We start from the raw sequence: 26,184 nt of genomic DNA, 5'->3' as shown, positions 1-26,184 counted from the left end.
TTCGTCCCATTCCGAATCAGTGACTTACTTTGAACGGGTACTCTCTCTCTCTCATTCAGAACGCATTCAGAACAGATGGTAGATAGGTTCTCTCTATCTCGGAGCCAAATCCGTTTAATGGCGCGTGTGCATGTAAAGACGGGGGAGCATCGGGGCTTGCTTTTAAGTGGGGTCGGCCATATTTTGTCGGCGTTAGAGCGCGTTTCAGAACATATTATCTGCGGGCTTACTGATCCGCGGACTAAATACGGTCAACCCAATTAAAATTGTGGAGTCGAGATTTAATCCGCGGTTTAGTCCACAGATAAGCGCTCTTGGTCTGTGGATCATCTGCTCCAAAGGTTCCCTTTTCAGCTTGGCCGTAAATAGATGCTAAGATGGATTGCGCGTGACGTCGTACTCAAAGACTCGAAGAGCCTGCACCACAGGCATTCATAAAGAATTAAGTTATTATTCAGAAATAAAACGTAGGAATTGGTGTTTTCTACTTTGGTGAACATTCCATAATGCATTTAACAGTTTAAGACTTGAAATGGAATTTTTAAAATGCGCCGCAACAATATAAAGAGAGTATGCTTATGTAGTTATTGAAGTTTAAAAGGGTGACATATTGTTGAACTTTGTTAACTTTGCTGCTAGTGTGAACTGCGCATTAGGTGCATGTTTTACATATCATCTGGCCAATTTGAAAAGCAGTGGTGTACACGGAAACCATCTATATCCAAGAACCCCAGTGGTGGACGTATTATATTTTAGAGGTCTCCCTATCAATCATACCATCCACCAGGGTCCTGTGATAATTTTCACTAGATATTCACGAGTATTACTCTGGCTTTCCTGCCCACTTTTTTTTTTTCAATAATAATAATAATAATAATAATAATAATAATAATAATAATGATGAAATAATGATTGAGAAAAATAACGAATTGCAAAATTGAAAATAATGACAAAGGAACCATTCCCACAGATATTAGGACTCCTGGGGAGTCTCACTAAATTGCTGTCAACTTGATCGGGTTAAATGTCTGTCACGTCTAATAAAGATTAAAGGGGGTAATTGTCTTTACCCCCTAGCTGATTCGGTAGCCGTGGCAGACATTCAAGCCAGTTATTTGAAAGCAATTTAGTGAGACTATCCAGGGAGATCAAGTAGATCGATCCAGATGGATTGATCTAGGCATGTAACCCAGTCAAAGAATCGAAATAAGTAATAAGGTCATCGCTGAGCTGGTATATGGTAGATATCCGAAAAAGTATATGTTCACAAGAATTCAAGAACATGCTTACATTATTTGTTCAGTGTTAAAAACGAGTGGGTGATTCTTGGGGAAAAATACCACGTTACCTGTACTTGCACGCGCGGGAAAAGGGCCGAGAAGGATGCAGTGTTTGACGACGAAGACGCCAATGGTGACGACAACATTGACCGACAGGAGTTCGATCCTGATCTGCAGTAGCTCTGATATACGAGGATGAAAAGCGCAGCACTTTTTCCATCCTTATTTGACATTTGGAAAATCATTGGGAATCGATCTTTCTCAAGAAGTTAACTTTCGAAATTCTTTGAAATTATGTAAAACAATATTGCTGATTATATGAAATTCAGATAGCATCGCAACAAGTGTCTTTGTGTTTCATTTACTTATTATAATTATTGTTTACTGAGTTTTGACACGCAATCTTGCAATCTTTTCTAGTTTTTTTTTTTTTTTTATGATCGAGAAACGATATGGGCACATCGGCGACCTTCATCTCCGCCAGGTTCCACCTCCCTTACCACACAGTATCCAAACGTGGTCCTTTTTCATTGACTGTTTGTCCCCTTCAAAAAGCAGCAAACTACTCTCTCTTGCTTTTTATAATATCTCTCAATTATCACAGAAAGGGTGCTTTATGCATATGCCCAAACAGCCGTTTATGACTTAATAGATATTTTATGACATTTAGATTGGTGAAATTAAAAAAAATTAAATAAATAAATAAATAAATAAATAAATAAATAAATAACTCGATTCCAAGACCCAGCAAGTATTATTCTAAAATAAGCATCAATTTTCAAGCACCGGAATATTCCACAAAGTCAATGCATGAGTTAAACCAAGAAGTTGTAGAGTAGAACTTCTTGATTAAGCAAAGAAACCAAACAGGTAAAACATATTAATGGCCAGGTTTTATGTCAAAAGTTCATCAAGTGTGAGCCTCGCTTAAGGTGGTGTAGGAAAAAAAACTGCCATTAAAATATTGTGATGAATTTAAATATCAGCCTGGTCCATCTGGAGTTGGGAATTATTGTGTTAAAGGTATACGATGTGAGATTTAAACACCTTCTAAGTTCATGAATTACTTCTCGTTGATTTTATTTGAGGATAATTATAATTTTTAAAACATAAATAGAAAGATGAATGGCCTCAATCAATATCGCCAAAAATTAATCATATTCACCGTCCCTTGCCCACCCTTGGTAGTGAGCCATCTTGGCACTGTCTGTAAAGTCGCGCGATATCTGTTAGTGGAGACATTGTAGTGCGAAACATTGTTTGGATCTCCTTTTTTCAAAATTGTTACAGAGTTCTAGAGAGAGTCAGGAAAGAAAAATGAAGATAAATACCGTTTACCCCAGGATAACTCCATAAATGTGATTTTGGAATGAAAATCCTCATTTGTGTACCTTAAAGTTGAAATGCCTATTAATCTTTGTTTTAACCCATATTAGCCGTTACAAACGAGCTAAATTTAAGGCCCTATTGGGTATTATGGTTACCCGTGAAAGCCACTGTTTTATTTTCCGAAATACGTGAAACGTTCACAGCGTGATCGTTGAAGCCCCCCATACCCCTGCCCCGACTCGTAAATGCGGCCTTTTATTCTTCGTCCTTATTCAAACGAAGGCATTGTTGTTATACCCAGACTTGCATTTTCAATGAGATACTAATTAAGTTTTTATTGCTGGGAATTGTGAACTGTGAACACCCCCCCCCCCCTCAAAAAAAAAAAAAAAAAAAAAAAAAAAAAAAAAAAAAAAAAAAAAAAAAAGGGACCTTCTAAACTGCTACCAAGTACGGGCAATCTGTCACCTGTGCACACAAGGGGTAATTGAGGATGAATACCATTTTATATTCCAATGCCCAATGTACAAAACAGACCGAGTCACCTTTTTCAGTAAAACCTCATCCCTAAAAGCTGATTCAAGGTCACCAGACAGTCAATTATGCCATGTATTTAACAGTGCCAACAAAGATACTTTAGTGTCCCTCTCCAACTTTATAATCAAATCATTCAAGAAAAGAAGTGAAGTGGTTGCTCTGCTTGGTAACTCCTAGCATATCCCTTAAAATGTCAGTGTATGGTGCCACTGTTGTGAGAAGTGACTCGGCAGTGGGACTGAACATGGCACAATATTTATATCTGTGTAACTTATTTACTTATCTGTCTTATGTAATTGTCATTAATCGTAATTATCAATGTCATCAAACTGGCTTTGAACAGCCATATAAACAGCTATGTAACGGTGGTTTTAAGTTTAAAAAAAAACATATTCTTTTTGTGTAACATGCTTATACTATGTTTATGTTAAATTTATAATCACACCAAGGTTTATCTCATTGCTTAGATAGAATATTCTATGAGTGATTTTACTAGTACTTATCTTCATTATATAAAGATGGTAATGCACTAACTGTATTGTATCATCATTTGTATATCATATTGTACAAGGTCATGACAATCTATGTACCAGTACAGAAATAAATTGAATTGAATTGAATTTAAGCCGGAAGTGACACACGAGCTTGAGCCTTAAAAGAATAACCTTTTAAACAAAGTGGTCTATCAGGAATTCTGCATGCAGTTCACAATATCTGAAATATAAATATAATGTCTGAGTGGTTGCTCACATAAACTTGCACACGAATGGTATTAAATTACATGAAAATTAAAAAAAAATGATTTAGTAAAATACTTAAAACTACATAATATAACCTTCCCCCTTCAATTTCTGCAAAAAATAACACCAGTGGTCCCTCTTAAAATTACAATTTAGGCCAGCTGAACCATAGTTCTAAACCGTACCGTTTGATAACCTTCGCATATACTAGCATCTATGAAGGAATTTGTCTCCAAGAGACACATAAAGTGGCCATAGGTCTGCATGGTCTGTTTTTACACGCCTTGAACACTGTAAATAAAGTTCTAAATAATTTTGATAAAAACGAGAGAGAATTGTACAGTGAAAGGCGAATTGAGATTGAGGATAGTTTTAATCAAAACTGAAAGACGAAATGTATCTTTTTTTTAGTGATAAGTTTTCAAATGAAAGGCTATAAGTGTATAAACGTTTCAAGACTACCGGTATGAGACCATAAGTCTTGAGTACTGCTGAAGAGAGAAAGAGAGAGAGAAATTATCTTAATTGCACTGGTTTCATTTGATAAAAGTAGTCCTACGAAAAACGAAAACGAATTAAGTTTTATAAGCTGTTCATCGTAACTTTTAATTTTCACACTTTTTACCCCTATGAATGTATTTCAATAATTCAACACGATTCTCCATTCATTCTGCATTGCATTCCAGTATAAAATAGATCAAAGTAGTCTCTGAATCAAAAGTTGTTAGAACCAGTATTGTAATGTGCGTTTTCAATAACAGATGTATGGGACGCTTTTATAGAAAAACCCGCATATGTCTGGACATTCAGCCCGTCAGTTTAATTGATTTTTAAAAAATTCTGGTTGAATATATGAATGTGAGGTTTGTCAACATTTGTAAATTCTGCTTAAAAGTTTTAAAAGTTGTGTTAGGCTAGTAAACTGAGCGAAAAAATTGATCTTACTCAGGACTCATTGCAAAAAAAAAAAAAAAAAATGTAATGACGTTTTTTAGAAAGCTAAATATCCAAATTTTAACATATTAAAATGTAAGTAGTGGTTTCTAAGTCATTTTTTTTAAGATGACCGCCAATATATTATGTCACTATAGGTAAAGGATGGTCTTATTATTTTAGGAGTATTTTGCTGGAGTAAACGAGTTATAAGACCTTGAAATATATCCAGACTTACAGACAAAGAACACTTTGTCGAAGAGAAAAACTTATTTAATAGGAATTATTCACAAAGGACTTTGGCTTGAGGTCAAAGTCAGGCAAGGGTCATTTGTACAGATTTTTACCTGAAATGTTGGCCGCCAGCAAGTGTATTCATAAGGGTTCTTTAAGACTTAAGTTTTTTTTTTTATCAGTAGGGATTTATTGCCAAAAATAAATAGTTATATCCAAATTTAAACAAATTAAAACTCTAGAAAAATCTAAGTGGTGGAAAAAAGTTTTAAAGGCAGCTTTTTCCAAGATGGCCACCATTATATTGTGTCACTGTAAGAGTATTCATAAGGCTTCATAAATAAAAAAAAAAATCCAAACAGTAAATCTTCAGTAAATATTCAACTCAAGAATGTTGTTTTACCCCCTTTATGAATAATATTGATGAATAAATAATGGAGCTATTTAAAGTAAGTTTTTTAAATTTATTTTTAAAAGTTGTACAGATCTACAGTCAATAAAAGTGTCACCACCTAAATCAGAGTAATCAAAGTAGGCAGATCTTGGGTAGTTATAATGCCTGGTCTACTTATAACGTGACTAATGAGTATAAAACCGATGTACCGTGGAATTGTATTGTTGGTTTTGTACATGTACAGCAAATGTTATTCCTGTCTTCCTCCATTATGGAAAGATACGGGCAATTAACTAACGATTATAGACGTCAAGTTATTAACCTGAAGAGGCGGAATATAAGCAATTGCATAACAGTTGAATTGTTCAGTCAGAACCGTGCAGAGGGTCTGGTCTCGGTATGGAAACACTGGATCAAGAGACAAATTGCCTCTGATGGCTGGTCCAAGAAAAACTACTGACCGTGAAGACCGACGACTGATTTTGATGTCCAGGTTGTAAAAGCATTTGAACCACATGTACGGAGCAGCATATTCACCATGGTGTGGGGCTGCATTAGCATCCCTGGCGTGGGCGAATTGATAGTGGTTAATGGAAACAGGAATCACCAGCAATATATCGATATTTTTTAGTCAGGCTTGCTACAATCTATTACCTACATGTTCGGTCACAGAAATTATCCATCTGTTCACCAGGATGACAATGCTCCTTGCCGCAGACCCAGAGCAGTTGATGATTGGTTTGACCAACAGGACATTTGCAGGGTGATGTGGCCTGCCCAGAATCCGGATGCAAACATAACAGAAAATATGTTGAATGATATGTCAAAACTTTTGACAAATGCTCGTCCAACCAGCTGACAAACTCTGTTAGATTCAGTGTTTCATGCTATGGCCAGCATAAGCTCTGAACGCATCAAACAATTATATGAATCCTTGCCTCGCAGACTGGCAGCTATTATTAGGTCACGTGGCTATGCCACTAATTACTAATTTTGGACTGAAACTGCATATCTTGGGATAATGTATATTTTGTTATCATTTTTTTTTTTGTGAAATTTGATTTTAATAAAATGATACCAGGAGCATATAATCCCAAAGTCATTTATCTCCCACAAAGTATTGGTGACACTTCTATTGTCCAGTGTGTGTTTGTGTATCAGAAGTGCCTCTACAATATACATACAGTAGACCTATGGAAAATTAAATCGGAGGCTATAATTTTGTAATAGACTATACTATGGGTCCTGTGACCAAAGAGTTATTAGATAGCCAAAGAGTTATTAGTTACCATAGCTGGGAACTGCCAACATATAGGTACCAGTAGATTGAGCTTTATTCTTACATTTTCACCGAATATCATACTTTTACAATTATAACTGTTCAAAAAAAAAAAAAAAATAATAATAATGTAAATATCAACGCTTCAATTTAGACAGATTACTGCAAAAATTACCTTGCAAACGGAAATTGTCCCTTCTTTTTTCGCCCACCCCTCTCAGAAAATTGTCGTGCAGCTGGAAAATGGACTAAAAACAGAAGGCGACACCAAAGAAAAACACCAAATAAGCAGAAGATAGGTTTATATTTGCTGTCCTGGTCGTGTGGTTGCTCTAAAAATCTAGTAAACGCGTGGTCTTAAAATCAAATTAAAGATGATAATGACGTTTTGTATGAAATGTGAATGATCCTCGTTCTTTAGTACTGAACCCACACAACTTGGATAACTTTTAAGCAGAATGTACAAAGTCTGACAACCTTCACATTCATACCTCCACCCATGAAAAGAATCTAAAAGCTGATGGTTTGAAATGCCTAGACATATGAGTTTTTTTCTATAAAAGCGTCTCAAACATCTGTTATTGAAAACGCACATTACAATACTGGTGTTAAAATCAAATTGAAGATGATGTCGACGTTTTATGTGAAATGTGAACAATTCTGCTTCCTTAGTAGAAAGCTCACATAACTTTTATAACTTTAAAGCAGATTTTACAAACTTTGACAACCTTCCCATCCATATATTTGCCAACATAAAAAAATCAGTTAAACTGACGGAGTAAATGTCTAGACATATGAGGGTTTAACTATGCATCTGTAACTGAAAACGCACATTACAATACTGGTACTAACAACTTTTGATGCAGAAGCTACCGGTGCTTTGATCTAATGTATACGGGAATGCAACGCAGAACGAATGGAGAATCGCGATGAATATGTGATATACATTCATAGGGTGAGATGTGTGAAAATTAAAAGTTACGATGAACTACTTATAAAGTTTAATTCGTTCTAGTATATCATAGGACTACTTGCATCAAATGAAACCCGAGCAATACATCTCTCTCTCTCTCGCTCTCTCTCTCCAGCAGTATCCAAGACATATGGTCTCATGCCGATAGTCTTGAAAAGTTTATAAACTTTCATTTGAAAATTCTGTTCCTAAAAATAGATCCAAATAATCAACGAACTTTCAAGAATTCGAACCCGCGACCAAATATCAAATGTGCACCAGCTCCTCAAATGTTCCCTGTGATTTTATTTGTTGTACGTTAAGAAGCAACATATGTTCCACTCCACCGGCGTAACTAAACAGAATACAGTGTCACCACTTTTTCAAACCTAACATAGGGGGTTTTCAGTAAAAATTTGTCACCAGACCTCTGAATCCTTTAATTCGTTGATAATTCGATGATGTTATAATATATTAGATGTCTAATGACCACATTCAACCAGATAAAACTAGATTTTAAAATGCGCATGCGTATAACCTAAAGATAAATTGTCTTTCTGATGAAAATGATTTCAACCAATGAAAATCAGTCTCGAACACACATTATCTTTCTACGCATTGCCGAACCAATCGGTAAATGATAATCCAGACTTAAGTAAATCATAGTGAAATACCTGTACCAGTACATAACTTTGATATCCGTTTCACATGCTTTGGTCTCTTCAGATGACAGGCCTGTACTCCACTTCAAAAATCGATGCCTTGAAGAAGCTTGCGCTGCTGATGAAAACGGTATAAGTAGTTCAAACTGTCGTCGTTTTCAATCATTTCGAGACTGAGAGAGGTAATCAAGGACTACTCAGGTAAAAAATTCTGTCCAAGAAATTTTCTTAACTTGCTGCATATTAAGTAGGATTTCACGACGCCGATTGCCTTTGTGCGTATTGGGTTTTAGAGAACACCGTATGAAATCTCACGTCTTTACTGTCAGCGTGCCTCTGAAAGTTTAGACTTTAGCATAGCTGCTGTCAGAAGAGATTTGAGCTCCACTGTCCTCTGAAATTCCTTTTGCCTTTGTGTCAACTCCATGTTGTCACTTCACATTTCAGAAGATGACTACCTTTGCCATTTTTGCCTTAGTTGCGTTGGGTCTGGCAACTGTAATGCAGGAAGCTGAATCTATCTGCTGCCATGAGAAAGGTTATAGGTTCTGCGCAGACTGCACGGTGGTGAGTCTACTAGTACCAGGGTATTTCCTCGGGAAATGCATCCAGAACACATTACAACACATGTTTGGTATCAGGCGAACTTAGCATTACAGGGGGAAAATGATACCGTACATTTTTGTTGTAAATGTAGAACAAAGCTAGAGGTACATTTTTATATTGTTTACTGAAATTCGTTAAGTAAATGGTCGTAAGGAAATAATTCTGTACATATGCGGGTTTGTATGCGTGTGCAGTGTCGGTGCGCGTGTGTTGGAGGGGGAAAGAGAGAGCGAGAGATAGTTATTAATTCTTTATTTATATTACAGAGAACCCCTTACTGTTCATATGGGAAATGTAACATATTTGGCTGCGCATGTAAAAATTCATGTAGAGAGGACTGCGGCTCGTACATATAGTACGTAAGAAAAACTCTCTCTCTCTCTCTCTCTCTCTCTCTCTCTTGCCCCATTCAGAATTAGTGACTTACTAGTCCAAGTGTCAAATATGGCGACCCACCACAAAACTTGCCGTCTACTCCACTAAAAAGGGACTGTTCAGAATAGATGGTCCGGGTACTAACTGACCGACCGACTAAATATGGCCGACCCATTTCAAAACCGATACCGTAAGTTCCATGATGGTCTCCGCGCCTCCACACGTGCTGTCGCTGCAGGGGCCTAGGAATGAAACCTCGGAGACGAGATTTAATCCCTTTAATGGCGCGTGTGTAGGCGAAGAGACCATCGGGAATCAGCGGCATCGCTTTTGCAATGTGGTCGGCCATATTTAGTCGGTGCATCAGTTTGTATCCATATTTGACCTTTGGACTAATTAGTCTCCTATTTTGAATGGCCCCCCTCTCTCTATCGTAGATAGATAGTTCGCATTCAGAACAGATGGTAGATAGGCTTTCTCTTTCTCGGGGCCGAGATTTATTCCGTTTAATGGCGCGTGTGCACGTAAAGACGGGAGACAATCGGGGCTTGCATTCAAGTGGGGTCGGCCATAATTTGTCGGCGAAGCCGTTAGAACGCATTTAGAACAGATTATCTGCCGGCTTACTGATCCGCGGACTAAATAAGGTCAACCCCATTAAAAAACAAAATATCCCATTTAAAAAACTTGGAGCCGAGATTTAATTTTTTGTTTTCGACTTTGGTCAACATTTCTTAACGCATATAACAGTTTATGACTTGAAATTATATTTCAAAAATACGCCGCAACAATATATAGAGAATGTGCTTATGTAGTTTTTGAAGTTTAAAAGGGTGATATGTTTTGCATATCATCTGGCCAATTTGAAAAGCAGTGGTGTACGCATAAACCTTCTATATCCAAAAACGTTCGTGGTGGACGTATTATTTCTTACAGGTCTCCCTATCAATCAAAACATCCACCAGGGTCCTGTGATAATTTTCACCAGATATTCACGAGTATTTCTGGCTTTCCTGTACACATTCCTCTTTTGCAATAATAATAATAATTATTATTATTATTATAATTATAGTAATAACAATGGTGATGAAATAAATGATTGAGAAAAATAACGAATTACTAATTTTAGAATAATGACAAAGGGACCATTCCCACAGATATTTGGATCGATCTATCTCCCTGGGGAGTCTCACTTAATTGCTGTCAATTTGGTTGGCTTAAATGTCTGTCACATCTAATAAAGATGTAAGGGGGTAATTGTCTTTACAACCTAGCTGATTCGGTAGGCGTGGCAGACATTTAAGCCGGTTATTTGATAGCCATTTAGTGAGACTATCCAGGGAGTTACAGTAGATCGATCCAGATGGATCGATCTAGGCATGGGAACCCAGTCAAAAAATATATATTTATAATAAGGTCATCGCTGAGCAGGTATATGGTAGATATCTAAAAAGTAATATGTTCACAAGAATTCAAGAAGATGTTTACATTATTTGTTCAGTGTAAAAACGAGTGGGTGGTTCTTGACGGAAAAATATGACGTCACCTGTACTTGCACGAACGGGAAAAGGGCCGCCAAGGACGCCGTGTTTGACGACAAAGACGCCGATGATGACGACAAGATTGACCAACTGGAGTTCGATCCTGATCTGCAGTAGCTTTGATATACGAGGATGCAGAGCGCAGCACTTTTTCCACCCTTTACTGAATCGATCTTTCCCAAGAAATTAACTTTCGAAATTCTTTGAAATTATGTAAAACGATATTGCTGTTTATATGAAATTCAGATAGCATAGCAACAGTGTCGTTGTGTTTCGTTTACCTCCTTAAATATGATTTTGGCACGAAAATCCTCATTTGTGTACCTTTAAGTTGAAATGCCTATTTAGCTTTGTTTTAACACATATTAGCCAGTACAAACGAACTAAATCAAGGGTCCCACTGGGTATTTTCTATACCCGGGAAAGCCACTTTTTATTTTCCCGAAATACTTGAAACGTTCACGTTATCCGTGAAGCCCCCCCCCCCATTCCCCTGCCCTGACTCGTAAATGCAGCCTTTTATTCCCCGTTCTTCCTGAAACGAAGTCATTGTTGTTGTACTCGGTGATCCGTTACTTTCAACTCGCCAGACTCGCATTTTGAATAAGATACCAATAAAGTTTTATTTACTAGGATTTAATGATTTTATTTTCAGTGAACTGTTACCCCCCCCCCCCACACACACACACACACACACGCACACAAGAAATGGGACCTCCTAAAATGCTACATGTACCAAGTCCGGTCAATTTAAGCCGGAAGTGACACATGAGATTGAGCCTTAAAAGAAAAACCTTTTAAAGAAAGTGGTCTATCAGTAATTCTGCATACAATACTCAAAATCTGAAATATAAATATGCTTGAGTGGTTGCTCACAGAACTTGCACACGAATGGAATTAAATCACATGAAAAGTAAAAATAAAAAATAATCTAGTAAAAGACTTATAACTACAAAATATAATAAGTAATATTATGCTGTGACAGATTCAGGGGGTGTCAGGGGGGTTCTAACCCCCCCTTTTAATTTCTGAAAAAAATCACACCAGTGGTCCCTCTTTGGAATTTTAGCTGGCTGAATCATTGAACCGTACCGTACCGTTTGATAACATTGACATATACCAGCATCTATGAGAAAAAATGCAATAAGGGTTTCTTCTTCTTGACATTTCATAATTATAGTAAATTTTTCATCAGTTGTTTTGAGGCCAAAATATGTATAGTGTTTTGTAAATACCTTATATAATATTGTTCGCAGGTCGTTGTATAGGGGGCATGTTGTGAGAAAGTGTTTTTCATCTTCTATTTTGTCTTTAGAACAGTAATGGCATATATATTCTGTCGGTCCGAGGAGTGTTGTGTATCTGCCTATTTCAATGTGGAGTTTATGTCCACTGATGCGAATACGACTTAGATTGTTTTTTATTTTTTATCGGTATTATGAAGAACGTCTGGATATTTTTTTCTTTTTTAAATGTATTTTTGAATTGCCAATAGGCTCTGGATTTAGATTTTTCCTCAAGCTCACTGTGCGAGTTTTGTATGTACCCACTGATGGTGTGTTCTCTGAACATGCTTAGGAAGTTTATGTGAGGATTCTGTTTTAGCCATACATCTCCAAATCCGTATTATGAAAGCGTCTCAAACATCTGTTAATGAAAACGCACATTACAATACTGGTACTAACAACTATTGATACAGAAACTACTTTGATCTACTGTATACGGGAATACAATGCAGAATGAATGGAGAATCGTGATGAATAATTGATATACATTTTAAGCGAAAAGAGTGCGAAAATAAAAAAATGTTAAAGTTAAAAGTTACCATAAAATATAATCGTTCTCGTATATCATAGGACTACTTGTATCAAATGGAATCCGTGCAAATACGATGATCTTTCTCTCCCTCTCTTTCTCTCCGGCAGTACACTGTGACTGACTCGCCCACTCTGTTTGTACGTTTTTCCTGTAATGGTAATCAAACGCAATCTTTAGAAATCTTTTCTAGCAAAAAACCGATGTTCTCTCAAGAATTTGATCGAGGGTTCAAATGTGCATCAGCTTCTTAAATGTTCCCTGTGATTTCCCTGTGATATTCCATTTCACCGGCGCAACTCAACAGAATATAGTACCGTCACCCTTTTTTAAACCTAGCTTTGGGGGTTTTCAGTAAAAAATTAGTCACCAGACCTCTGAATCCTTTGATTCGTTGATGAATCGATAATGTCATGTCTTATGATTCCTTTCAACCGGATAAAGCTAGATTTTTAAAATGCGCATGCGTAAAACTTAAAGATTTGTCTTTCTGACGAAAATAATTTCCACAGAAAAAATCAGTCTCAAACATACATAATCTTTCTACGCATTGCCGAACCAGTCGGTGAATGATAATTTAGACTTTGGTAAAATCATTGTGAAATACCTGTACCAGTACATAACTTTGATGTCCGTTCCACATGCTTTGATCTCTTCTGAATACAGGTGCATGTGTACTCTACTTTAAAAGACGATTCCTTGGCGGAGCTTGCGCTGTATTTGAAAACGGGATTAATAGTTCAAAATAGGGAAGTTTTTCAATCATTTCGAGACTTAGAGACAAGTAATCAAGGATTACTCGGGTAAAAATGCTTTCCAAGATATTTTCTTAAATGGCTACATAGTTTTCCACGTTGCCGATTGTCTTTTTGCACTTTGGGTTTTAGAGAACACCGTATGACATCTCGAGTCTTTACTGTCAGAGTGCCTATAAAAGTTTAGTATAGCTGCTGATAGAAGAGATGTGAGCTCCACTGTCCCCTGATATTCCTTTTGCCTTTGTGTCAACTCCATGTTGTCACTTCACATTTCAGAAGATGAATACCTTTGCCATTTTTGCGTTAGTTGCTTTGGGTCTGGCAGCTGTAATGCAGGAAGCTGAATCTGTCTGCTGCTATGAGAAAGGGTATAGGTTCTGCGCAGAAAAAAAAACAACAAAAAACAAAACAACACCTTTGTTTAATGAAAACCTGTAGTTAGGGGCTCATGACTCCATAACAAAGACATTTAAACCAAAATGACGGTACAGGATTATAGATTATGGTCTCCTGGACAACTCCGGAATTTAAAATAAAACCTTGTTCAAGGATGAAGTTATGCCCCATAACGATTGCTATTTCACTTCAAAATAGAAAGGTGTTGAACTGACGACTATAGCTTTGAATTGCCTATGCTTATACTTTGCAACGAAAAATATAAACGCCTATAGTTTATATTTTCAAGGACCTTTACATTGTTTAAAATCAGCACAAAGGCAGATGGATTATAGAATAATTATATGCAGGAAAAAAAAAATTTTGGTATTAGGCTTAATAATTTAAGCCAGCTACAAAGCGGACGTATGTACCGACTGCCTGTATCTGCTTAAAACTAATAGCTGGCAAATGATACAGCGATGCTCAAACTGCAAACCAAATCCTTTGACTTCCGCTGTAAACACAAGGTGACAATTATTAAAACATAACTTACCTTAGTTACATCCAACTTCCGGAATACGGGTGTTCTGGGTCTCAAAATAACACCGTCCTGTGGGCCAATTATGTCCCTTAATCAAGGGAGTTGTTTCTGGCATATATATTCTAGGATATCCCAGTCCCCCTACGACAGCAACTATCAGCGCATTCATTGGACCTAATTGTGACCCTGTCCAAATAGAGTGGAGTTCAAAATACTGAGTTAATTTGCAAGGATCAGGTGGCATTAGGCCAGCCTATACAAATTACGTGTGTGTCCAGGTTATTTCTCTTATAGCCTCGCAAAACAACACCTTTTTGCATTTCATCTTTTGGAATATGATTTGAGAAAAAAAATGGGCTCTTAAGTTTAATGATTACGGATCTTATTTCGTGGTAATGAAGAAAACTATGTGACGTCCAAGTAAACCAACGTTTTATTACATATGGCCTGCACATCAGATTAATAACGTTTGGCACGTACACCGAGTATGCTTACTGCTAGATCTACACACATGCGACCTCTGTATGCAGTTATAAACGAACCTTAAGTCCAAGGAAATTTAGTTCCATGCCATTGTACCAGCGGACTTACAGTTAAGGTGGGCATCAATTTATACAAGAGTAGGGAGTGATTTTACGAAAAAATCTAAAAAGATAGTTTCCAAAACCTTATTAGTCAAAACTCGATATGCTTATAACCGGGTAGTATCTAACGAAGCTATTGCTCTATGATGCCGAGTGGGTGTTGAGATAGGTAGCCAGCTGCGGAAAATATTGTGTTGGTTTTGTCCCAGGTGGAACTAACCCCAACGCGTTCAATTTTACCGTTTAGTTGCTTTTGGTCATAACAGGGCCACTGATCCTTGTATTTTGTTGAACTTGCAGAAAATTAAGATTGCCGCAGATATTTTTGTATCTATCTATCTATCTATCTATCTATCTATCAATGCTCTCTAGAAGACAGCAGTTATTATTTCTTAGATAACGGAAATTAATTGAGAAGTAAAAAGTGTACAAAAATGGGATTGGGTCTTTTTTCTTCAGAATGATGACCAAAATACCTTATAATTTCAATAAGTTGTTTTTATTTCAAAGTAAAGCTGAAAAGGACTTCCGAATATATAGCACTATTTGCTCTGTAGTTTTAGTACACCTGTGTAGCAGATAGAGCAAAGCATTAAATCAAAGGAATTGTGAAAAAAACAAGGAAACCTAATCGGTTTACAGAATATGTTGATCGTTTTTGTAGCATAAGGTGTACACTCATCTTTTTTCATACACCAATGTAATTTATATAATGGCATTCATAGTCGAATAAAAAATAACGTTAGTATTTCAACTGACTTGTCTGAAGCTTTGCGTTATGCTCGAAGCTGTCTCGCTATGGCGTACAGTAGGGGGGATAATAGCCGGCGAGGCGCACTTCAGATTATTTCTTGGCTACCTGCTCTCGGAGGTGACAGGCTGAAACAGAATTCAAATTGATATTTCAAAATGAACTCATGTTTGGCTATCTATATGAATGAAATGCGCATAAGTTTAATATAATGTAGCACACAAAACCTATCAGAGAAGCAATTTAGCCTGACTAAAATGTCAGTAAATATTATATATATTATTATGTAACTACTTCCCAGAAAAATGCTTACACAAGTTTCAGTTCAAACGCTAACTTACAGAATTAAGTACGTAACATTTCAATAAAAAATTCCACGGTTATAGTAAAAATAATAAGAAAAATTAAAAAGGAAAGACACAAAGATAATGTAAGAAAGTAAGCAAATAGCAAAGAGCGACAACCAAAAGGTCTAGGTTTAACACTACTGGTGGCTGCAGCAGCAACGCAAGTCAAGTGGAATAAGGAAAAAAGTGAAAGAAAATGAAAAAAAAAAATAAAGAAAGAAAGAAGGGAAAAATAATTGGATTAATTAATGTATTTAAAAATCATATCTAAAGGATTAAAACCGATGCTCACGGCTCACTATGGCGGGGAAAATAGTATACATGCCTAAACCCAAAGATATTCACCTAACTCGTGTACACTGAAACGGAACCCTTCAAACGTTTTACACAGTCGCTGGGCAATGGTTTTCATTCCCGAGTATACGTAAGTCGGTTCCATGCCAACACGGCGACTCCAAAGCTGAATTGCGTGTCTCTGACACCTCCCTTGCTTATCCTCCCACATAAGTACCAAGAAATAATTGGTGTAATCCGTGCCGATAATCTTGAAGTGGTTGTTGCCTGCAAAGGAATGATATTCAAGTATAAAGTCTGAAATGCGACTTAGCAAGATCTCCAAATTATATCGACCGATTCAAAAGCTGTTGTACATGTACCATTAAAAAAAAAACATCATTTCGGTTATTTTATTTTTTAGCTGTTATATTGAACTTAAGCCCTTAGACGGTATTCTGATCTATTGCGTCTCTTATGTTGTGATCATAGACAACATTGCATCTATTTGGGATGGATAGCTAGTGGAACGCTCCAATACCAATATTGCAAAGCCATCTGTCATAGTTTCAAAAAGGCTTAGGGCTCATTCCCTTAGATAGTAGAATACACAGAAAGCTGCTGATTATATGGGTGTTGGCAGCATCAGGAGACGTGTTACTCTGTTTATCTGATTGCATTCAGGAGAGTTCACGCCCAGTTTGATCTACGTAGAACAATAGGGGAGACCGGGGCTAGTTGGCCCAGTTACTAACTTTTAATTTGGCCTTGTAGAGCCAACTGGGAATGGGTTAGAGCAACGAAGCTGGTTTTCTGTTTCCAAAATGTTTATGCATTTGTTCACTCAAACTTATTTGGATAGAACAGCAGTACATTTGGCCTGGCTGATTATACGATTGCTTGTCTAATTGTGCAACATCCCAGTCCGCCTAAGCTGCCTGACCTTTGACTTAAACCAGTGAACCTTGGTGAATAATTCATATTATATAAGATTTATTTCAGTGGATATGTCCTTTTAAAGGTACATACGAACCGAGCATCAGTGGAGCGTGGATTCCCAGTAACACATGTAAACCACTTCTACTATTTTCTTATACGACTCACATAAATTCGACATGCCAAGGGATAAACTGAATAGATCACTCGATCAGACATAAATAGCTTTAGACTGCTCCTTTCTTTAAATTTTTGGTCGGAAATTTAACCTACTTTCGTGACCTACTTTTCTGCCCCATTGGCATACAGCATAGAATGCTGGCAGAAAAATCCTTTCAAACATCATTTTAGGGTAAAATTAAATAATGCCTTTTGGTAATTCTCTTAGTTATACTACTTGAAACTATATGCTGGCATTTGGTCGGTTTTTCTGACAAAAAATTGACTTTGTATGCATCTTTAATTTAACTTTATTTCATTTCTTTAACTTTGTGTATATTTTAAGGTTTTACCTTCATTTATTTTAGCAAAATACTACCTAAATTGGACGGCACCATTTACTTGCAGTGACACAATATAACGGTGGCCATCTTGGAAAAAGCTGCCTTGAAAACCTTTTTCTATCACTTAGATTTTTCAAGATTTTTAATATGTTTAAATCTGGATATTAAGCTTTCTAAAATACCTCATTACACTTTTTTGGCGATAAGTCCCTACTGAAAAACAAACTGTTTAAAAAATTAGGTATTATAAAACCCAATTATAAAGACCACCCTTTACCTACAGTGACATAATATATTGGCGGCCATCTTGAAAAAAACTGCCTTAGGAACCACTACTTAGATTTTTCTAGATTTTTAATATGTTAAAATTTGGATATTTAGCTTTCTTAAAAACGTCATTACAATTTTTGCAATTAGTCCTGGGTTAGGCCAATTTTTTCGCTCAGTTTACTAGTCTAAGAGCGCATTCCCAGATATTTAGATCGATCCAACTAGATCGACCAAACTCCCTGGGTGTTCACGTTAAATTGCTGTTAGCCGACCGCGCACGGAAGTTAATTACCCTGGGACAGCCATTTAAGCCGGTTAGCAGGCAGTAATCTAGTGAGACTCCCAACAGGGATAGATCGATCTAAAATCTGTGAGAATGGGTTCTTAGAGTGCATTTCCATAGATTTAGATCGATCCATCATCCATCTAGATCGACCTAACTCCCTGGGGGTTCACGCTAAATTGAAAAAAGTTACGATGAACCGCTTATACAACTTAATTCGTTTTCTTAGATCATAGGACTACTTGTATCAAATGAAACCAGTGCAATAAAGATAATCTCTCTCTCCACCAGTAGACATATGGTCTCATACCGGTAGTCTTGAAAAGTTTATACACTTTCATTTGAAAACTTATTACTAAAAAAAAAGATCCATGTCGTCTTTCGGTTTTGATTAAAACTATCGTCAATCTCATCATGCAGACCTGCAGCCGCTATATGTGTCTCTTGGAGACAATTTGTATTTGTCTTCCTTCATAGATGCTAGTATGTGCGAAGGTTATCAAACGGTACGGTTTAGAACAATGGTTCAGCTAGCGTAAATTATAATTTTAAGAGGGACCACTAGTGTGATTTTTTCAGAAATTGAAGGGGGATGGTTAGGAACCCCCTGACACACCCTAAATCTGACACTGCTTGATATTACCTATTATATTAAGTATTTTGCTAAATCATTTTTTTTATTTTCACTTTTCATATAATTTAATACCATTCGTGTGCAAGATATGTGAGCAACCACTCAGACATAATATTTATATTTCAAATACTGTGTAGTGCATGCAGAATTCCTGATAGACCACTTTGTTCAAAAGGTTAGTTTTTTTGGGCTCAATCTTGTGTGTCACTTCCAGCTTAAATTGACCGTACTTGGTACCACTTAAGGAGGTCTCAATTATTATCATTTTCATTTATTTATTATTATTATTATTATTTTTATTTTTATTATTTTTATTTATTTATTTATTTTTTTTTTTTGGGGGGGGGTGTTTACAGTTCAAATTCCCGGCAATAAAAACTTAATTCGTATCTCATTGAAAGTGCAAGTGTGGCGAGTTGAAAGAAACGAATCTCCGACTAAAACAACAATGCCTTCGTTTCAATAAGGACGAAAAATAAAGGCCGCATTTACAAGTCAGGGCAGGGGAATGGGGGTCTTCAATGATCACGCTGTGAACGTTTCACATATTTCGGAAAATAAAACAGTGGCTTTCACGGGTAACTATAATACCCAACAGGCCATTAATATGCTTTAACTGTTTGGTTTCTTTGCTTAACCAAGGACTTCTATTCTACAACTGCTTGGTTTAACTCATGCATTGATTTTGTGTAACATTCCGCCGCTTGAAAATTGGTGCTTATTTTAGAATGCTGTGTCGTGGAATCGAGTATTTATTTATTTATTTATTTATTTAAATTTTTTATCTCACCCATCTTAATGCTATAAAATGTCTATTCACTTATATACTATCGTTTGGGCATATGCATATGATGTGATAAAATTGAGAGATATTATAAAAAGCAAGAGAGGATAGTTTGCTGTTTTTTGAAGAGGACATACAGCCGATGGAAAAGGACCACGTTTAGATACTGTGTGATAAGGGAGGTGGAGCCTGGCGGAGATGGAGGTCGCAGACGTGCCCATATCGTTTTTCGATCAAAATAGCTAGAAATACATGTAAGATTGTGTGTCAAAACCCAGTAAATAATAATAATAATAATAAGTAAATGAAACACAACAACACCTTGTAAAATACCACTTTGGGTATTTTATGATTGATATAAATAATTAATTAAAATAATATTCATATCCTAAGATAAGCTTAGAAGGGGGCAGTCAATAGACATTCGGGAATGATCGTGACCGGGGCACATGGCACGAGATAAAATTTAGAAATGCCTTTGAAGGCTAGGGCGGATAATGATGATCCAGGAATCACGGTGACTGAGTTGGGGCAAAGCCTGAGACAAAAGGACTGCGCTCAGTCAAGTGTTATTTCTTCCTGGTTATTAAAATTCCTGAATGATCTATAAAGGCTGCCCTGTTTTAAGGTAATATCATATCGTATTTTGGCTCTGGCGATATCCTTATACATTTTGGACTGACAGTTAATATGTAGAAGAAACCTCTGTATATTTTCCAAAAAACAGTATTAAATTTCCACTTGCGTCAAATGAGAATCTTGTTCATTTTATTGGATCAGCTGGGCGCACAACACTAAGGCCCAAGAACCAGCGCGTTATCTAACGTGACATTATTTTAACGTAAAGTCTGACTGACGAAGTCTGGGACTTAACAACCTGTTGCGATGCTATCTGAATTTCATATAAACAGCAATATTGTTTTACATAATTTCAATTCCTAATTAACAAAAAAGAATTTCGAAAGTTAATTTCTTGAGAAAGATCGATTCCCAATGATTTTCCAAATGTCAGTAAAGGATGGAAAAAGTGCTGCGCTTTTCATCCTCGTATATCAGAGCTACTGCAGATCAGGATCGAATTCCTGTCGCTCAATCTTGCCGTCATCGTTGGCGTCTTTGTCGTCAAACACGGCATCCTCGGCGACCCTTTTCCCGTGCGTGCAAGTACAGGTAACTTCATATTTTGCCGTCAAGAGCCACCCACTTATTTTTCTTGCTCTGAACAAATAATGTAAACATCTTCTTGAATTCTTGTGAACATATTACTTTTCAGATATCTAGCATATACCAGCTCAGCGATGACCTTATTATTAATATCGATTCTTTGACTGGGATCCCATGCCTAGATCGAACCATTTGGATCGATCTACTCTAACTCCCTGGATAGTCTCACTAAATTGCTATCAAATAACCGGCTTAAATATCTGCCAAGCCTACCGAATAAGCTAGGGGGTAAAGACAATTACCCCCTTACATCTTTATTAGACGTGACAGACAATTTAGCCGGTCAAGTTGACAGCAATTAAGTGAGACTCCCCAGAGAGATAGATCGATCCAAATACCTGTGGGAAAGATCACTTTGTCATTATTTTTCAATTTGTAATTATTATTATTATTATTATTATTATTATTATTATTATTATTATTATTGCAAAAAAGGAATGTGAACAGGAAAGCCTGAAATACTCGTGAATATCTAGTGAAACAGTGCCCTTGTGGATGGTATGATTGATAGGGAGAGCTCTAAGAAATAATACGTCCACCCTGAGCGTTCTTGGATATAGATGGTTTGCGCGTACGCAACTGCTTTTCAAATTGGCCAGATGATATGTAAAACATGCACCTAATGCGCAGTTCACACTAGCAGCAAAGTTAACAATATGTCACCCTTTTAAACTTTAATAACTACAAAATTTTTGAATGCCTGTGGTGCAGGCTCCTCGAGTTGGGTACGACGTCACGCGCAGGTAAACTTTGAAGCAGATCATCCACAGACCAAGAGCGCATTCAGAACAAGCTTATTAAATCTCGTCTCCACAATTTTTAATGGGGTATTTGTTTTTAATGGGACTGACCGTATGTAGTCCGCGGATCAGTAAGCCCGCAGGTAATATGTTCTGAATGCGCTCTAACGGCTTTGCCGACAAAATATGGCCGACCCCACTTAAAAGCAAGCCCCGATGCTCCCCCGTCTTTACATGCACAAGCGCCATTAAACGGATTTGACTCCGAGATAGAGAGAGCCTATGTACCATCTGGGTCAAATATGGCCGACGCACTTGAATACTGTACTTTCCCACGGGATATCTATTTATTGTCTATGGGGCCATTCACAATAGATTATCCAAATACTTACTGATGCACTGACAATCTTAATATGGCCGACCACATTGCAAACGCGATGCCGCTGATTCCCGATGGTCTGTTCGCCTAAACACGCGCCATTAAACGGTTAAAAATTTCCTCTCTGGCTGATCATTTAGTACCCGGACCATCTATTTGAGCAGTCCCCTTTAGTGGTGTAGGCGGCAAGCTTGTGGTGTAACGTCATATTTGACACTTGGACTAGTAAGTCACTAATTCTGAATGGGACCAGAGAGAGAGAGAGAGAGAGAGAGAGAGAGAGAGAGAGTTTTTCTCACGTACTCTATGTGCGAGCCGCAGTCCCGTCTACACGAACCTTTACATGCGCAGCCAAATAAGTTACATTTCTCATATGAACAGTAAGGGGTTTTCTGAAATGTAAATAGGGAATTAATAACTATCTCCCCCTCTCTCTTTCCCCCTCCTACACACGTGCACCGACACTGCACACTCATACAAACCCACATATGTACAGAATGATTTCCTGACGACCATTTGCATATCGAATTACAATAAACAATATAAACATTTATAACTTAAATGCACAGTATCATTTTTCTCCTGTAATGTTAAGATCGCCTAATAGCAAACATGTGTCGTAAATGTGTTCTCAGTGCATTTCCCTAGGAAATACCCCGATAGATTTCCTGTCGACCATTTGCTTATCGAATTACAATAAACAATATAAAAATGGACTTCTAGCTTTGTTCTACATTTATAACTTCTGCACGGTATCATTTTTCTCCTGTAATGCTAAGTTTGCCTGATACCAATCATGTGTTGTAAATGTGTTCTCAATGCATTTCCCTAGGAAATACCCCGGTACTAGTAGACCCACCTTCGTACAGTCTGCGCAATACCCATTCAGTTTCTCACGGCAGCAGATAGATTCAGCTTCCTGCATCAGAGCTGCCAGACCCAACGCAACTAACGCAAAAATGGCAAAAGTAGTCATCTTCTGAAATGTGAAGTGACAACATGGAGTTGACACAAAGGCAAAGGGAATTTTAGAGGACAGTAGAGCTCAAATCTTTTCTGTCAGCAGCTATACTAAACTTTCTGAGGCACGCTGACAGTAAAGTGAGATTTCATACGTTGTTCTTTAAAACCCAATGCGCAGAAAGGCAATTGGCGTCGTGAAATCCTACTTAGTGTACAGAAAATTAAGAACATTTCTTGGACATAATTCTTTACCTGAGTAATCCTTGATTACCTCTCAGTCTCGAAATGATTGAAAATGTCGAAAGATTGAACTATTTATACCGTTTTCATCAGCAGTGCAAGCTTCGTCAAGGCATCGGTTTCTGAAGTGGAGTACACGCCTGTATTCAGAAGGGATTAAAGCAGTGGAACGGACATCAAAGTTATGTACTGGTACAGGTATTTCACTATGATTCACCTTAGTCTGGATTATCATTTACCGCAGAAAGATAATGTGTGTTCGAGACTGATTTTCATTGGTTGAAATCATTTTCATCTTAAAGACATTTATCTTCAGGTTTTACGCATGCACATTTATAAAATCTAGCTTAATCCGGTAGAACACTAATTTGACTTAACATTATCTATTCATCAACGAATCAAAGGATTCAGAGGCCCGATGATTTTTTTTACTGAAAACCCCCAAAGCTAGGTGAAAAAAAATCGGTGACAGTACTGTATTCTGTTGAGTTGAGCCGGTGAAATGGATTATCGCAAGAAATCACAGAGAACATTTAAGGAGCTCATGCACATTTGAAATTTGATCGAGGGTTCAAATTCTAGAGAGTGCATCGAAGTTTTTTGCTAGTAAAGATGTCTAAAGATTGCGTTTGATTACCATTACAGGAAAAAAGTACAAACAGGGTGCGCAAGTCAGTCACGGTGTTCTGCTGGCCGGAGAGAAAGAGAGAGAAAGTTTATCTTACTTCATTCTGCATTGTTTTATGGAAACTTTTAACTTAAATATTTTCATTTTCACACTCTTTTCCCTTAAAATGTGTATCATTTATTTATCACGATTCTCCATTCATTCTGTATTGTATTCCCGTGTACAATAGATCAAAGTAGTTTCTGTATCAATAGTTGTTAGTACCAGCATTGTTATTCGCGGTTTCAGTAACAGATGTTTGAGACGCTTTCATAATACGGATTTGTATGGCTAAAACAGATTCCTCACATAAACTTCCTAAGCATGTTCAGTGAACGCATCATCAGTGGGTACATGGGACAATGAGTTTGAGGACAAATCTAAATTCAGAGCCTATTGCCAATTCAAAAATACATTTAAAAAAGAAAAAAAAATAGACGTCCTTCATGATACTGATAAAAGAGAAAAATACTGTCGTTTTCGCATCAGTGGGCATAAACTTCACATTGAAACAAGCAGATACACTAACACTCCTTGGAACGACATTCCGTAGTGGTTTGGGCTGTGGCTGGAAGGCAGGTAAGGACAGTTTCCACAAAACGTTAGTTTTCTGATAGGTTTCGATTCCTACATATTGGGGGTTTCTTCTGTCGGTGAATGTGGCAACAAAAGCTCCAGGATTCTGTCCCTTGTGTGGCCCTGGAATCCTTCTCATATCTAGGAGCAACAGGATCCATGCAATTAGGAATCCGTTTCCAAGACATTCATGCATTTGTTCACCCAAACTTATTTGGACAGGCCAGCAGTACGATTGTTGTCCAATTGATACAACATTCCAGTCCGCCTAAGAAAAAAATGACAGTGTTTGGTGATACTGGTGACTGTAGATCTGAACAAATGTTTAAAATAAATTACAAAACTCACAATAAAAAAGGGGGTAAAACAACATTATTGAGTTGAATATTTATTGAAGATTTACTGTTTAGATTTTTTTTAAAATTTATGAAGCCTTATGGATACTCTTGCTGAAGGCCATATTGGAAAATGCTTTGAACAGGTACATAAATGGGTATAATAAATAATACAAAAAAACAAGTGTTTTCCATATATTACACATTTATTGTATTTGCAAAGACATATTTGTTCCCAGAATGGTGAGAAATCTTATCCTGTCCACTTATTCAGAATCCTTATTTGTCTAATTTTTCACAGTATGACTCATATTTCTCCAAAAGAGCCATATTTTGCATCCAAACTTCTTAGAGTTGTTGTGAATGATATAATGATTATAGTAAACATCAAAATAATTCCATTGCATATGTTTAAAAACATAATTTGCAATTTTAGGCAACATTTTAGGGAAAATCTGTACAAATGGCCTTTGCATGACCTTTGACTTAAGCCAGTGAACCTTGGTGAATAATTCCTATCTAATTTAAATTCATTTCATTCATTTAACTATGTGTATATTTTACAGTTTTACCTTCATTTATTTTAGCAAAATACTACCTAAATCGAATGACAGCATTTACTTGAAGTGACACAATATAATGGTGGCCATCTTGGAAAAAGCTGTCTTAAAACCTTTTTCTATCACTTAGATTTTTTAGACTTTTAATTTGTTTAAATTTGGATATTAAGCTTTCTAAATTACCTCATAATACGTCTTTAGCTATAAGGTCCTACTGAAAAACAAACTGTTAAAAATAGGTATCATGAAACCTTATGATTACACTTGCTGGCGGCCATCATTTCAGGTAAAATCTGTACAAATGACCTTTGTCTGACCTTTGACCCCAAGCTAAAAGCCTTTGGTGAATAATTCCTATCAAATGAGTTTTTCTTTTCGTCAAAGTGTTTTTTGTCTGTAAGTCCAGATATACTTCACGGTCTTAACCTCATTTATTCCATTTATTCCAAAAATACTCCCCAATTATAAAGACCCCCCTTTACCTTTAGTGACATAATATATTGGCGGCCATCTTGAAAAAACTGCCTTAAGAACCACTACTTAGATTATTCTAGATTTTTAATATGTTAAAATTTGGATATTTAGCTTTCTTAAAAACGTCATTACATTTTTTTTTTTTTTTTGCAATTGGTCCTGGGTTAGGCCAAATTTTTCGCTCAGTTTACTAGTCTAAGAGCGCATTCCCTGAGATTTAGGGTGTATACCCAGAGATTTAGATCGATCCAGAGATTAAGGGGTAATTAACTATGGTGCGCGCTCGGCTGACTGCAATTTAGCGTGA

General features: G+C 36.9%; 2 protein-coding genes across 3 annotated transcripts; one reads left to right on the top strand and one right to left on the bottom strand.

The window, feature by feature from the left end:
- Window positions 1-8,396: 8,396 nt before the first annotated feature.
- LOC147759176 (uncharacterized) lies at window positions 8,397-11,116 on the top strand. 2 transcript variants are annotated; one of them, XM_086998326.1, is made up of 4 exons: window positions 8,397-8,541; window positions 8,791-8,907; window positions 9,213-9,301; window positions 10,823-11,116. In XM_086998326.1, the coding sequence occupies exons 2-4, from the start codon at window positions 8,791-8,793 to the stop codon at window positions 10,977-10,979; spliced, it is 363 nt and encodes a 120-aa protein (XP_086854452.1). In that variant the 5' UTR covers window positions 8,397-8,541; the 3' UTR covers window positions 10,980-11,116. The 2 variants fall into 2 exon arrangements, with proteins under 2 accessions (XP_086854452.1, XP_086854451.1); XM_086998325.1 differs by having other exon boundaries at window positions 8,788-8,907.
- Window positions 11,117-20,041: 8,925 nt separating this feature from the next.
- Window positions 20,042-23,792, bottom strand: LOC147759175 (uncharacterized). The gene is made up of 4 exons (XM_086998600.1): window positions 23,278-23,792; window positions 22,922-23,041; window positions 22,366-22,454; window positions 20,042-20,937 (listed from the first exon to the last, which is right to left on the bottom strand). Exons 2-4 carry the CDS (start codon window positions 23,036-23,038, stop codon window positions 20,778-20,780), a joined length of 366 nt encoding a protein of 121 aa, XP_086854726.1. The 5' UTR covers window positions 23,039-23,041; window positions 23,278-23,792; the 3' UTR covers window positions 20,042-20,777.
- Window positions 23,793-26,184: the final 2,392 nt, after the last annotated feature.

This window comes from Lingula anatina, unplaced genomic scaffold (assembly GCF_051362555.1).
Source record: "Lingula anatina isolate TDL-2025a unplaced genomic scaffold, LinAna3.0 unanchor82, whole genome shotgun sequence".
Taxonomy (NCBI): domain Eukaryota; kingdom Metazoa; phylum Brachiopoda; class Lingulata; order Lingulida; family Lingulidae; genus Lingula; species Lingula anatina.
Note: the sequence above shows the minus strand (reverse complement) of the source record. Positions and strands in the feature narration are given on the sequence as shown.

Coding starts and splice junctions, on each gene's coding strand:
- LOC147759175 (XM_086998600.1), bottom strand. CDS start 23,038: ATGACTACTTTTGCCATTTTTGCGTTAGTTGCGTTGGGTCTGGCAGCT. Junction 22,455..22,921: donor ATTGCGCAGACTGTACGAAG/GTGGGTCTACTA, acceptor TTTACATTTCAG/AAAACCCCTTACTGTTCATA. Junction 20,938..22,365: donor GACTGCGGCTCGCACATAGA/GTACGTGAGAAA, acceptor TTATTTGTTCAG/AGCAAGAAAAATAAGTGGGT.
- LOC147759176 (XM_086998326.1), top strand. CDS start 8,791: ATGACTACCTTTGCCATTTTTGCCTTAGTTGCGTTGGGTCTGGCAACT. Junction 8,908..9,212: donor TCTGCGCAGACTGCACGGTG/GTGAGTCTACTA, acceptor TTTATATTACAG/AGAACCCCTTACTGTTCATA. Junction 9,302..10,822: donor GACTGCGGCTCGTACATATA/GTACGTAAGAAA, acceptor TTATTTGTTCAG/TGTAAAAACGAGTGGGTGGT.